At 36.3% G+C, this 15,085-nt stretch overlaps 1 protein-coding gene across 3 annotated transcripts in view; it reads right to left on the bottom strand.

Annotated features, from left to right (window-relative positions):
• Window positions 1-15,085, bottom strand: part of CTNNA3 (catenin alpha 3) — a 1,968,199-nt gene that overhangs the window by 1,410,123 nt on the left and 542,991 nt on the right. The window contains exon 8 of one of the 3 annotated variants that reach the window (XM_072628816.1): window positions 272-333. The exons of the other annotated variants lie outside the window; for them this stretch is intronic. Within the exon in view, the coding sequence (XP_072484917.1) occupies window positions 272-333 (62 nt within the window). The remainder of the gene's footprint in view (window positions 1-271; window positions 334-15,085) is intronic. 3 annotated transcript variants of the gene reach the window in all.

Here is a 15,085-nt window from a genome sequence, read left to right as displayed (position 1 = left end):
GATGAATAGGTGGATATCACCTTGCATGAAAAAGGTGTTTATGAAAAGCTATAGGCAAATCTAGGGTTTGCAAAGAAACAGAGCGGACTGTTTTTTGTTGTTTTTTTCAACAATCCCTGTAGTAACACTTTCTCTGAGAGAAATAATCACTTCTTGTTATGTCTCTCTCATAAGTGTGACTTTCCAGCTATTGAAGTTCCTTAAACTGGATCATGTAGGTACTAGATAACATTGAAAAAATCACTGAAAAATGCTATATTCCCCTCTTCACCTGTGAAATGAAGGTCCGTCCTTCCACTGTGCTTGTGGGGTCATTGCTTGGATTCTTGGATCCTGTGGTATAAATACATGATACACATGAAGTCCTTATTACTACAGCTAATCCTCAAGTTGATTCACAAAGGCTAAGTGATCATCTATTATACACTTGTCTTGAGTCATCAAATATTTCATAATCTACAAAGCAATTCTCAAACTCATTCATAAATAAAATTCATAAAGACAGGATAGGTAGAAAATAATGTAAGTGTCATGAAGTAAGGCAACAAAAATTTTGGTTTTGTTCTTGAATCCTCAGCACCAAACATGGAGATTTGGACACAGCACATGATTAATAAATGAGCTAACAGGAATTGGTGGTAGAGTGACTGAGTACTACATTTGGACTCTGTAAGAGTGGGAGTCTCAATTGTGCTTCAAACACTGTGTTACCCCATGTAAGTCACATGACCTCTCTGGCTCTCATATTCCTCACTTGTAAAATAAGGAACTTGAACTCAGTGTCCTCTAAGGTCCCTTATAGCTCTGAATCTATGAATCTATGATCTTGTGAATTATTGAAGGAACTTACTAATGAGTAATCAAAGACTGAAAGGCAAAACAAACCTCCAAGAGATACTGAGGATTAGAAGGGACACAGAATAAAAAGAATTTTATTTATCGATTTCATGATCTACCCTCTCCTCCATCTACCCATGAGAGGTGATCCCTCTCGGTAGAGATACTGGAGAAAAATGAAACATCTCTGGGTTCATAAGAGACACCAGGGTAATCAGAATCTGGATAATTGAGTTTTAGATTATTTTTTCTATTATGTTTATACTGACTCAAAGTTTAGATATGTCCTTCTACATATACTACAGTCCTACCTCTTAATAGTCCCATTGAGTGTTGTTCAGGATTTGGTCTCAGAGTCAACTCATAGAGATTAAGAAGTCTTTTATAACTCAAATATAGAGTATTTCTCAGTCAATAAACAAATATTAATTGAGCACTTACTTATACATTATACATTCAAGACACCCGGATAGCCACAAAAGCCACAAAAATAAAGCTGTCTCTGTCCTCAAAAACTTTACATTCTATTGGGGAAAACAGTGTATCTACATACAAGTAAATACAATGAATATACAAAGCATGGGTGGAAAGAGAACTAACATCTAGGTGTCTCAACAAAGATTTCATGCAGAAGGTGGCCTTTGATCTGAAACTTGAAGGAATTGAGGGACTCTAAGAAGAACGATAGAAAGGGAATGTGTTTTAAAATAATAATGATGATAATAATAATAAATTATAAATATATAATATCTATATTACATAGCATATTTTATATATAACATTTTACATAATATATTATATCTTATATATTTTATATAACATGTTCATATTATATAAAATATATTTATGTATATATTTATATAATGTATTATACATAATATTCTATAAATAAATAAATAAAAATAATAAAATGAAACAAAAAAGCAGGGAATCCAGATACAGAGTGTCATATGTGGGAAAGATCAAAAGAAAGGTTCAAATGAAAGGCCAAATAAGACTGACAACAATCATTCTGGACAGATGGGCTTATACCAAGGTATTCTCCTACCTGTCATCCTCTAGCCAATGGCTGCTACCATTTGTGCTGTCCTGTGCCAATGAGACTACTATTCTCCGAATTCAATAGAACTCTCTTTCTCCCTAGTGGAAGGACACACATTAAAGATCATGAAGGCTCCTGCCAGTCTGTATGGGTCTTTGGCTTTCCTCTTTCATTATAATTTGCCCTCCTGAATAGGTTTCTTTCCTCACAATTGATCCATTTCCCATCAGCAGGGGTAGATGTTAGCCCACCAATTTGGTCCAGGAATCAGTCACATAGCTATGCATTTAGTACTTTGTCTAAAAGCTCGCACAGTTTTTCACAATTACTTAAAGGGTAATCTTAAGAATTTGACTTATTATTAATAAGAAAAAATGTAATATGTCAATGACTTTCCTATTCTCCAATATAAAAACACCAATGAAAATGTCATCCTGTGTCCGAATATCTTCAAGGATCATAGAACGTAGAGCCAGGAAGGAGGTTAGAGAGCCTCTAAGGTCAACTTCCTCATTTCACAGAAGAAGAAACTTAGTCCATGTGAGTATATTTTTGGGAATTCTGGAGTAGCAGAACTGAGATTTCTAACTCGATAATCAAAACCAATACTCTTTCCATTTTGCATAAACCTGGGTTGTATCCCCAGAGATTCAAAATAAGCAATATTAAGTATTGTAATGCTAGGGACATTTGTCTATTTTTTGGGAAATGTGTACATTTTTTCATAAAAAAGTGTTAAGAGCAGAAGGCTTCTAAGAAATAAATGAAATGCTCAGCCTACTAAGTGCCCATGATACATTGTCATTTCCAAGTCAATCAACAAATATTTATTAAGCACTTACTAGGTACCTAACATGGTGATAAGCATACTACTCAATTATAGCTAAGATATACTTATTATAAACTAGGAAATTTCAGGGCATCTAGGTAAATCCTCTGAAGAATACCTCAGGAAATGGAAGCGTACATGCAAGGACCCCATGCTATGTCAAGACATAGATGATATGATCAACTTGAGTGGAAAGAGAGCTGACAGTGAAAATTAGAAATTCACAGCATCACTGTAAAAGAAAAAAAGAAAGAAATGGAAAGGGGACAGGGAAAGAAGTTAAATTAAAGCCAAAAGGACCAATAGCCAATGAGGTAACCAAGGACAAGTTGACAAAGAACAAATTCAACACCCTATAAAGTCACAAAACTGCAACTGGCCAAGCCATGACTAACATTCATAAAAATGTTGTGGAGCAACATGGGGGTATTGGATGCCAATGGTCTGAGAGTGTGCTGGCCTTGAAGGATGAATGTTTATTTATCCTTGATCAAAGACTCATATTCATGTGTGCACAGTGTATGAAATAGATCAGGAAGGTGTTCTTCCTTACAGGAGCACAAAGTGATCATGCTGTTTTCAATGCTACTCACAACAGAGAATGTGGATACCGCCTTGAAATCAAACACAATTATCACTGTTGGAGACATGTGACTGTTCTCCTTTCTTATGCAAGGGGGACAAAATGGGAAGGATATTCTCATGCTTAAATGCTTTCTGCCTCAGACTCAACTAAAATCACATTTTCAACAAGGCTCATACTGGAACCTGAAAAGGACTACTCTACTTCATTAAAGTCTCGAAGAAACACCAATTAGACTTTTCTCTGTCCTGACACTGAACCAGGAACAAGGTAAGGTCATTGTAGAATTATGAGTGCTCATCCCAATCCCACCCCTCCCAGCCACTACTACCATCAAGGATGGTTTAAGAACATGAAGAATCCAGGCAATAAAAAATACTTTTAAAAAAACTGTCAGGTATCTTGAAATCAGGAAAATGTTATATATAATTAGTGGTACTTTTATTGAAATCAGTAACAATGTTACAATGGCAAAACTGAATTAGAAACTGAAAACGGTCCTTAAGTATAGACAAGGAAGGAGCCTTATCATTTTGAAATACATATTCCCAGCATCTGATTAGAACTGGTACCTCACCTACTATCTGGGTGATGTTATCTAAAATATTTGGAATTATAGTGATCATGGGGGAGAAGGATGTCCTTGGTGACTTGGTTTGAAGATAAAGAAAAGGACAATGAAGGAAATACGGGGCCTGTACCAAGAGGTAAGTAAAGTTTAAGTGAGTGTTATCAGCTGGCTTGGTGCTACCTTTCAACACTATGAAATAGAATAGACATGGCTAACATTTTATATATCAATAATCAGTGTACTCATTAGATGTCAATGCAGAGTGATCCAGTCAATAAGATTTATTAAGCAGCTTCATTATATGCCAGACACTGTGTTAAGCCCTAAGGATACAAAGAAAGTCAAAAATCCAGAGGTAATTTCCAAGTAATGATGTAAATCAAGAAATATACAATGCAAGTGAAAAAGTAAATAGGAACTGCTTCTAAGGTTAATCAATGGAGAGAAAGAATCTATTGAGAGAATAACTATTGAGAATAAATATTGCTCAGGAATCATAATTTTTCAGAAAAACAATGCAAATCATAACATGGAATTTAAATCAAAGAGGAAAAAATACTTCCTCAGTTCAAAATTTATGATATCATTAATTTAGATCTGGAGGGAACCTTAGTGGCCATTAGGGGCAATCTCCTCATTTTACAGATGAGAAAAGTGAGACAAGAACATATGATGTGACTTATTCAGGAATATCAAGGTCTTCCTGACTAAAATCCCCATGCCAATTCACTAGATCTCCATTGCTTGTCTCTTTTAATCTATTCAAAGTACCCATTACTCTAGAGGTTCCATCCATATAAGTTTCATAGGATCCTGTGGTCAAAGGTACCAACACCTAAGGATGATAATGATAGCATTTGCATAGTCATAAAATATGTAAAGCACTTAGCATATATTATCATGTTTGATCCTCGTAACCCTGGGAGATAGGTGTTATTATTACCTCCATTTTATATTAGATTGTAAGCTCCTTGAGGGCAGGAACTATCATCCTGCCTTTTTTTTGTTTCTCCAATATTAAGCACAGTATCTCACTCATTTGCTATTTTTCAGTGCATCCAACTCTCCATGACCCCATTTGGGATTTTCTTGGCAAAGATACTGGCATGCTTTGCCAAATTCTAAAAGACAGTTATCATCCCTTCTTGCAAGTCTTTTCTGGTCTAAATAGCTCCAGTTCCTTTATTAGATCTCCCTACGGTATAGTCTTAAGATCTGTGACCACCCAAATTACTAAATTCAAGATATTTAGCAATGTCCTTCTTAAAATATCCAAGGAGTCAAGATGATCCTTTCATAGTAAACTTTCACTGTCTCTAGGATTGGGTGAACACAGCCTTTCTGTTTGGTAGAATCTGCCAAAATTTACATTCCATTGGTCATAGCCTTTTAAAATATAGTTTCATATCTATGCCACAAGGAGATGCAGGAAAAACTCATATACAGTTACATTAAATTGTATACTCTGTTATCATCTGAGAGTAAACAACGGGATATACCTAACCATAGCACACCTTTACATGGTTTGTATTAATGATAAATTGACTTTCCATTTTTGACAGCATTGCTGGGCAATTGTATCCAACTCTTCATGACCCCTTTTGGATTTTCCTTGGCAAAGATACTGGAGGAGTTTACCATTTCCTTCTGCAGCTCATTTTATACATGAGGCAACTGAGGTAAAAAGGGTTAAGTGACTTGCCAGGGTCACAGTCAGTAAGTTTCTGAGGCCAGATTTGGGCTCAGAAAGGTGAGTCTTCCTGAATGCAGGCCTGACATTCTGTCTACTGTACTACCTAGTTGCCCTATGCTTTCCATTACAGATTCTTAATTATAAAACTCAGAGCAGTCTCTGAACTATAAGCCATTTAGGGTGAGACCCTCTCAAGCATCCATCATTTTCTTCACTGCTTGGAGGAGTGTTGTGCTATATTTGGAAAGCAGTGTTTTTGGTTGACAATCGAAGGAATATTGATCATTTCCAAATGTCTTCCTGTACTACATTCAACACAGCACCTATTTGTTGAGTACCTCATGCATGTACCACAATATGCTAGCCTCTATTTCGTTGTTAAAATCATCATTTTTTGTTTGGACCTATGATTTCATCTATCTTAGAAACTTCCAATGTTGAAACTTTCCACAGATTCTGACTAGCAACTTTCTGAAACTGAAGTCTTATATGATGACCTTAGGCCCCAAGAGGAAAAGCAAATTACTCTTGTTCATAAAACTGGTATGTAAGAGAGGCAAGGCTTGTAGCCAGCTCTTTCCGACTGCAAGGCTTGCCTGATATTATATGCACACAGCAGCTATATGTATATGTTTCAAGTACGTGAGAGCTCTGGTTCCTAAGAAACTTACAATAAGCAGCTAAGATTCACACATGATTCACATGAAATCAAGAAAAATATAAGGCAATCTAGAGAAAAGCCAACAAAATCAAATATAAGCAATATCTACAAATGTCAGGAGGAAGACTGATCAACTTGGGCTGGAGATATGGGGCGGGGTAAGGAAGAAAGCATAATGAAAGAGTTGACACTTGGGACTGGGTTTGAAAGAAAAATCAAGACCCTAATGAGTCTCAAAGGAATGTCCTTATTTACTAATTCATTGATTCCCACAAGATATTTGTGAAGTTATTCCCATTTCACTGATGAATAAACTGAAGACGATGATGAGATAACTTGTTAAAAATTGCTCACCTAGTCAATGGCAATGACTGAGCATCCCAATTCCCAGTAATCTCTTCACTAAAATAGTACATTATGTGTACATATTATGAGAATAATAGCATCCTATACAGAATTATTTCTATCCCAAAGATACAGACATTTATATATTTTTATTTTTTAAAAAATAAGGAATAGAGAGGGTAAATTAGCAAGTCTTTTTTAAAGTGGGAAGATTCTTTTTCCCCATAAGACTCTGATTGCTTCTGCATTCTGCCTTTCTCTGCACTTATGTACAGTACTTAGTTTCAACAATACTGATTTGCACTTATTTGCATTTTGATTTGTAAGCAGTCTCATTTTTCCCTCATATGTACAGGAGCTGGGTTCACCAAGGCTCTATCAGGAAAATGCACCTTCCTGCAGGCTCTATCAAACTGGAAAGATTTCAAGAATGGTTCCAGAGCTTTCTTATGGCACAATTGTATTTCATTATGTTCATCTACCATAATTTTTTTAATTATTCATCAAGAGACAGGCACTCCTTTTCATTTCCAGTTCTTTGTCACTTAACAACAGAATGGACATGGAGATGGATGGTCCACAGCTCAAGAACCAATGTAGATCCATTTATAGAGGCCCCTCATTAGTTCAGTGATGGATTGTTTAGCCACAGAGACTCTTTTTTCAGACTTTTTTCAGTCTCTGAGAGTAGATGAGATACTCACATAAAGCATTTGAAATACTGAAGCTAGTTGGCTATAACCAAAACTAGAATATAAGCCCTACACAGAGGCTCAGCTAGCATCTCCTATTTCCTTTCTATCCCTCCATCATTCCTGGTACATCATTCTGCCCATAACGGCCTTACAATGATTCTAGAAACAGATAGACTACGGACCACACTAAAGACCATTCAAGTCTATTGCATCTGATGCTAAAAGAAATAACTCATGTTGCAATGACATTCAGATTCTTCAAGAGGTCAGTCCCATGAAGTAATGGGTTAACACCCAGAGTGCAGTTAGAATTCTGATAGTCTGGTATTTTCTCCAGTTCCCACTGTGTTTCTTTCCTTCTACAATAGTGAAAAGTTCTTTGTAAAGAGACTTGCTCCAGAAAGAATCCTAGAAACATGATGGGGGAAAAAATTGGAAAGAGAAAGAATCCAATTTTGAGCTTCAGTGATAAGCACAGATGGATATTTACATTTCTACAAAATGTGTTTAATGGAATTTCTGAGTCCTTTTATGCTAGATTCAATCCATGCCTGTCTCACAAAGGTCCACATTACTGTTTTGTCCTCCAGGGAGTATGGACAGAGGTGGAAGGAGAGAGTTCCCTGATGAAATTTAAATTATCCCTGCTTATAATTCAAAACAGAATTAAAACAGAAAAGTCAATGACGATTAGGTACAATGAGTCTTTGAGGTATCCCAGAATATTGGAGTCAGAAAGTACCCCAGAGGCCATCTGGTCCAATCTATGAATCTAAGAATGCCCTCTACTACATCTCCAGCTAGTGGGCACTTGACCATCACCTGCAAATTTAGGAAAGAAGGGAGCTAACCCACTTCTGATACTTACAACCCATGTGACTTTGGACAAGCTATTTGATCTCCCTGGGCATTATACAGAGAGGAGACTGGCCTAACAGACTTCTCTTTCACTTCCTCATGTATGAAACATATGTCCTCTTCAGGAATCCTCTTGGGTGACTCAGGACAAATCTAAGTAACTACTTTGTTTTCCCAGTATCTGGCACAGTGTCTGATATACAGCAGGTACTTAATAAAATTCCTATTGATTGATTGCAATTTCCACTTTCCATCTCCTGCTCTTGGTCCTGGGACCATAGAAAAACCTAATCTCCCTTCCTACTGCCAGCCTATAAAATACTTGAAAACAACCCCCCAAGACACTGCAAATCTATCCTTCCCCAGTGTCTACAGCAGGGTTTGGTACATAATAGGTACTTAAAAGATGCTTGATTGATAACCATTTGCAATTCTTTCAAAAAGCATGTTGGGGAGGAAGAGGTACAGAACCACACATTGGTCAACTTTGGAGAAGCTGACTAATTCAACCCATAATTCACCAAGAATTCCCTTTATGACATAGCTCCCTACTAGTCATCTAACCTTTTCCCAAAAATCTCCAAAGAAAGGTACCTCATCACCATTCAAGGCAGCTTGTTATACACCTCTGCCTCTGGGGCTTACTATTTGTGCTGGAAACTTTCCTAGGTCTCAGCTTTCTTATCTATAAAATTATGAAGTTGGATGAGATAACGTCTGAAGTCTCCTCTAGCTCTACTACTGTCAGCTAGACTCAGTGTCATTCAAAAAAGGAAAAAGAGAGAAAAATCATTTATTAGGCACCTACTAAATACAAGGCACTGTGCTAAGTGTTTTTCAAATATTATCTCATTTGGAAGGGGGACTAAAGCATCCTCTGAGTAAATCTGGCCAGTCACACCTGGTGGGAATATTAGAGTATTTGCCTTGAAAACTATTTTCCTTTCAAGGACTATTTTTCATTTTCTTAAGTGTCATTATACGTAAGAAACACATACTGCCTCCCAAGAACCTGATTGTCTGATCAGTGCTCAAGATTCTTGCTCCTTTTTTTGTCTTAAAGGATGTTTACATTCATTCATTCAAGTCAAAATAGTGTTACTGTTTTCAGTAACTAGGTCAAGGCTTGGGTTCCGGGTCTCTGTAATTAGAGAAGCTGATTAATTTTAATTATAAGTTTTTCGAACTTATCCACATTTACACCCATAGAATTTGTCGTGAATAAAGTTATTTTAATGAATGCCAAAGGGATTGATTGGTTTCCACTAGAATGCTGATGTGGATTACGATCAGTGAAATGCGATGAGTACAATCATGAAAGTGCCAGATAACATAAAACTTATATTTTCATTCATCAACTTAAGTTTTGCAGTAAATAAATTACTTTTAAACTGTCTCTTTCAATCATTAGTTACATTGTAGCACCTGGTGTGAGGGGGGGGTGCAAATAAGCCTGCAACTGAGGATTCATTATACTCCAGCTAGTTCTGTTATATTAAAGACCTAATATATCCTTAGTGACTGGTACTTCGAGTGTCATCCTTGAAGTATTACATATGTAAGGACAATAATTTATTAGAGAGCATAAATTAATGGTAAGTGATGACTACCTGTGGACTTCTGAAGCTTTATATAACAGCACTTGTATATGGCAGCAAACCTGGTCAGGAGGCAGTGGGATTCATTCACACAGAATTTTCATTGGTCAAGACCTTAGTGATCATCTGACCTGATCCACATCTGACAACGAATCTTTTCTAAGACATGCCCAACACTTGATCATTTTCTTTGGATAGGAGACTTCCAATGGCGGGGAACCCACTACTTACTAAGAAAGTCCCTTCCAACTCTTGAATAACTATAATGATTATGATATTTTAAGGATTTTTTTTATATTGAACCTAAATCTGCTTTTCTGCAATCTCCATTACTGAAATTTTTCTGTTCTTGAAGACTTGAGCTCAAAAGGGCAGAGAAGTAGATAGCAGAGGGTGGGGGATTGGGGTTTGTCTGCAGAGTCCAGAGGAGAAAAGGAGAGTCATTACTCTCCAGTCCAGAAATTTTCTTCTGTCTTAGAGAAAGGGTAGAGTAGGAATTCAATCCAATTTAATTCACTTCAACATTTAGTGACAGTAGTTTGCATTTTCTAGAGCTTTTAAGTCTGAAAAGTACTTCAAATGTGCTATCTCATTTGGTACAGTAACTATGTAAAACTAGTGCAATTACGATGATTATTCCAATTCTGCTGAAGAAATGGAAGTTGAGAGTATTTTAGTGACTTGCCCAAAGTCACAAAGTATCTGAGGCAGGATTAGAACTCAGATCTTCTCCTAACTAATACACCATCTAGCAAGCTAGCCTTAGTTATCTGCTATATTCAAGGTGATTATGTTGAAGGTGTTTAAGGGAAGGCCTAGACATATGGCAACAGATAATAATCTTTAGAATTTAGGATTATAAAATCTAGTAAATATGTTCTTTTCAGTTGTGCTCAACTCTTCATGGTCCCATTTGGGGTTTTCTTGGCAAAAATAATGAAGTGGTTTGCCATTTCCTTCTCCAGCTCATTTTATAGAAGAAAAAAAATGAGGCAAACAGGGTAAAGTGATTTCCCCAGAATCAGCCAGCTAGTAAATGTCTGAGGCTGGATTTGAATTCAGGAAGATGGATCTTCCTGATTCCCACCTTTATCCATTGTGCCACCTGGCTGCACCTAAAGTAAATATAAAACTAGTAGTGTATGAAGAGGAAGGAAAAGAGAAAGATGATGATAATATTATTATGCAGCACTTTACCTATATTATTTCATTTGATTTTCACAATGATCCTATGAGATAGGGGCTATTTTTAACATCATTTTGCACATGAAGAAACTGAGGCACACAAAAGAGAAACTTGGCCAGGATCACACAACAGTCAAAAAAGACCTGAGGCAGAGTTTAGATTCAATTCTTTCCAACTTCAATTCCAACCCTCTATCTATTGGGCCACCTACCAGTTTCTGCATTTAATCATGACACAGGGATAAAATGCCAGTCCTTGACCATGGACCCTCTATTCATCCATACTGTTTGGCCCCAGTAGGTGAGTCAATCAATTCTTGTGATTTTTTTTTATGCTGACGTTGAATAAGAATCACTATCTTGCATGCTTCAATCTCTTAGTCTTTGCTAGGAAAATGTTCCTACCTCATAGGGATGCTGCAATATCTAAGGCTAGCATTAGGTTAGCATAAGGTTAACATTTTTCTGCATTGCATACAGGTCAAAGATAGTAGCTATTTAAGATAACCATGGCATAAGAGTGACATATAAATTCATAGATAGACAGACAATCTCCCTTCTCATGGTATTAACTAAAATCAAATAGATGAGTCAAAAAGAAAATACAGAAAAAAGAACCAACAAAGTACTCTTAGACTAAAATCAAATTTTAGAACTCCTAGAAGGCACACATTTCCCTTAAACCATTTATTCGTCCTAGGTCTTTACTTGTGAGAGGCAGTGCTGTATGCTGGGAAGGATAATGCATTTAGAGACGGAAGTTCCAGGTTCAAATCCTGGCTTTTCTAATTACTATCTATGTGGCTATGGTCAAGTTATTTTACCTCTATAAACTCAGTTTTTTCATCTACAAAATAGAAAAAAATGAGTTAGATATCTTTCCAGTTCCATTTCAGTCCTTAATTGGCAATCATCTGATCTACCATGGACCATACTGACATGCTGCCAGTGAAATTGATGCACCATTTCAATTGCCCTTCCCTTTCTCAATGACCTGCCTTGTCCCATCAGATTCTGGGAAAATCTACAGATCCAACCTAAGCCATATCAAGAAGTCCAATGGAATGAATTACTGAAGAGAAAAAATAATTTGGGACTATTCATCTGGCACCTGGTGCTGGCACCCCGGCTCCACTGAGTTACTTTTAGGAAGTCTGTGGATTCTAGCCCAAGGGTGATTGCCATTTCCTACAGCAATAAACCTCTCGGTTAGAAATGAGATAACCAGTTAGCAATGAATTATATGTGAGGCACCCAGCATAGGGTATTTCCATCATTTCAGTATTTTTAAACCAAAAAAAAATGTCAGAAATGAGGCATGAAAAGTCATTAAGTGAATCATTCACACATTGAATAGATGCTGTTGTCAGCTCGTTCTTTCAATAGAAGTAATGAACAACTGACTTATTTATAACTGGTAATTATGATAATACACCTTCCCCCCCCCATTTGGCTTTAGATTTCAGATATTTTATAACTGTCTCCCTTTATTTGAATTGACTTAGAATTCCCAACATCTCCCCACATCTTTTCTTTCTCCAGCTTAGTTTATTTACACTCCTCAACCCCTGACTCCAGTGTTCACTTTAGTTTGAAGTGGAATTAGAACTTTATGAGAAGGTATGGTTGTTGCAATTTTTATTTCCTTTGCTTATTGTCTGTCTTCTCTTTTAATACATGCACATCCATGAACTTATGCCAGTTATAACAATAACATGGGTTGGGGAGGGTCTAGATGACACAGGATTAGCTATTTCAGCAAACAGCATCACAACTTAATATGATCTCATTCCTTTAGATTTTCCATCATTCCTTCTTCCTTCCTCCATTCCTCCCTCCCTTTCTCACTTCCTTCCTCCCTCCCCTCCTTTTCTTCCTTTATTCTTTCCTTCCTTTCTTCCTCCCTCCCTTTCTCTTTTCCTTCCTCCCTTTTATTTTTTTCATTCAAAGCTGAGATTCAAACTGAGGTCCTCCAACTCTATATCCATTACTGTGTCTACTTCACCACTTTGTTGGTTTTCTCATTTTCAAACTCCACTTTAATTTTTATAACAATAAGAAGATTTCAAAAGAAATCATCCCAGACTAGTCATTCCAATCCTTTAGTCACCTTTTCCTCTTTCATGTGAACTTTAGGCGGGTTTTCATTTTCATTAGTTAAACTGCACATAAAAACTAGCCTGGAAACTCAAATAAAGACCTTATAGATTTATTATAATAGGGAAATTATAGAGCAGTTGCTTTATTATTTGAACGGTATATATATACATACATATGTTTATATGTATACTAATGTATACTATATGCATACTAATATAAAAGTGCATGTACATATATACTATACATACATATACATATATGCATATGTATGTATATACTATATGCATATATACTACATGTATACTATATATACATATATACTAATATGCGTATGTGTGTATGTATGTATATATATCAAAAGAAGCTACATGTGAATGAGTAGATTCTTTTATTATTTTGACTAAAATACAATTATGTTTTACCTTGAGCTTTTTTTCCCTTTAGCTAAGTTTCATTAGTTATTCTACATTAATAAAAACCAAGTGAGCCATAGTATATAGCTGGTAGATAAGATAAACACAGCAGGCTGAATTTCATTTTTGTCCTTGCATCCCCAGGCCCTGAGTGGCAGCATACTATAGTGGGAATGAAATCAATCCATCAATCAACAAGGATTTTTTAAGTACCAATAATGTGCCAGACACTTAAGTACAAAAAGGAAAAAAAATCAGAGGGAGACATATAAGTAAATAGAGTCTGAATATATACAAATACATACAAAGTAGTTAAATACAAGATTTTTTTAGGGGGGATAGTCAGGAGAGACTTTGAGGAAGAACTCTCAAGTCCAGACTCACCCATACACTTTGTGTTTGTCCCCTGGCAAATGATTCAGCCTTCCTTTCATCAACCTAAAACAACTTTTTGAGACTATAAAGCAGGTGATCTATCTATACTGATGGGAAGAAATCTACCCCCCAGCTCCAACCCTGGAAGTTTCTTACACCAAAAATGAAAAGATATAGAATTTAAAAAAAATTCCCCAAGACTTTCCATAATGTCTTAATTAATACTTATTGAAATGATTGAATACTCCATTGATTATCAATGATTAGTCCCCTTCAGTTCATCTTTAACTGTCAACTTACACCTTTCATTTGATAGTGCTTGAAGAGTTCTGAGGGGTCCTTGAATCCAAACTCTTGTTGTTGAACAAAGAAGGAAACTGAGTCCCATAGAGATTAACTTATTTGTTCAGGCTCAATAGTAAATTGAGACCTGATTCAAACTCAGTTCTTTCAAGTCCAATTCTACAGATAATAAGAAGGCAAATGGATAAGTAAAATGGGCGGCATGATGGAGGAGTGGATAGAGTGTGAGCTATGTAGTCAGGAAGATTCATCTTCCTGAGCTCAAATCTGACCTCAGACACTTACTGACTGTGTGATCCTGGGTAAGTCACTTAACCCTGTTTACCTCAGTTCCTCAACTATAAAATGAGCTGGAGAAGGAAATGGCAAACCACTCCAGTATCTTTGCCAAGAAAACCACAAATAGGATCATAGAGAGTTGGATATGAGTGAAATGAATGAACAAACGAAAAAGGGAAAGACAAAGGTTTAGGACAATGCCTGATAACAGAGTAATCATTGAATGCATCTTTTATCTTTTTTTCTTTCCTTCCTTCCTTCCTTCCGTCCATTCTATCCATTCATCAATCTATTAATTTATCTATCTATCATTAGCTTACCACTTCAGGGTTTTTTCTTTCCTTTCATGATATTTAGATAGAACTATCCAGACTTCCTTTTCCTACCTAAAATGGGTCCAATCACAGTCTGGGAAGAGAACTGTAATCAATAGCAGTGGAAAGGAATAGTTAGTTATTCTTGCTGTTATTTTTCCTTGATACAAAGCTAATTGACCTAAATGTTGATGTAACACTCAACATTCATTTTATTAGTGATCCCATACTAACCTACACTAACTCACACAGAGTCAGTAACAAGGTGATCAACACAAATTACAATCATCTTCTCAGAACCACAAAATTTCAAAACTGGAGAAAATCTCCATTTAACCTATCCCTTGCCCAACAAAACCTTTTCATAGCATGCATCAAGTTGTCTTCCATCCATTGCTCAAATA

This window comes from Notamacropus eugenii, chromosome 1 (genome assembly GCF_028372415.1).
Source record: "Notamacropus eugenii isolate mMacEug1 chromosome 1, mMacEug1.pri_v2, whole genome shotgun sequence".
NCBI classification, from domain to species: domain Eukaryota; kingdom Metazoa; phylum Chordata; class Mammalia; order Diprotodontia; family Macropodidae; genus Notamacropus; species Notamacropus eugenii.
This window is presented reverse-complemented; position numbering and strand designations above follow the sequence as displayed.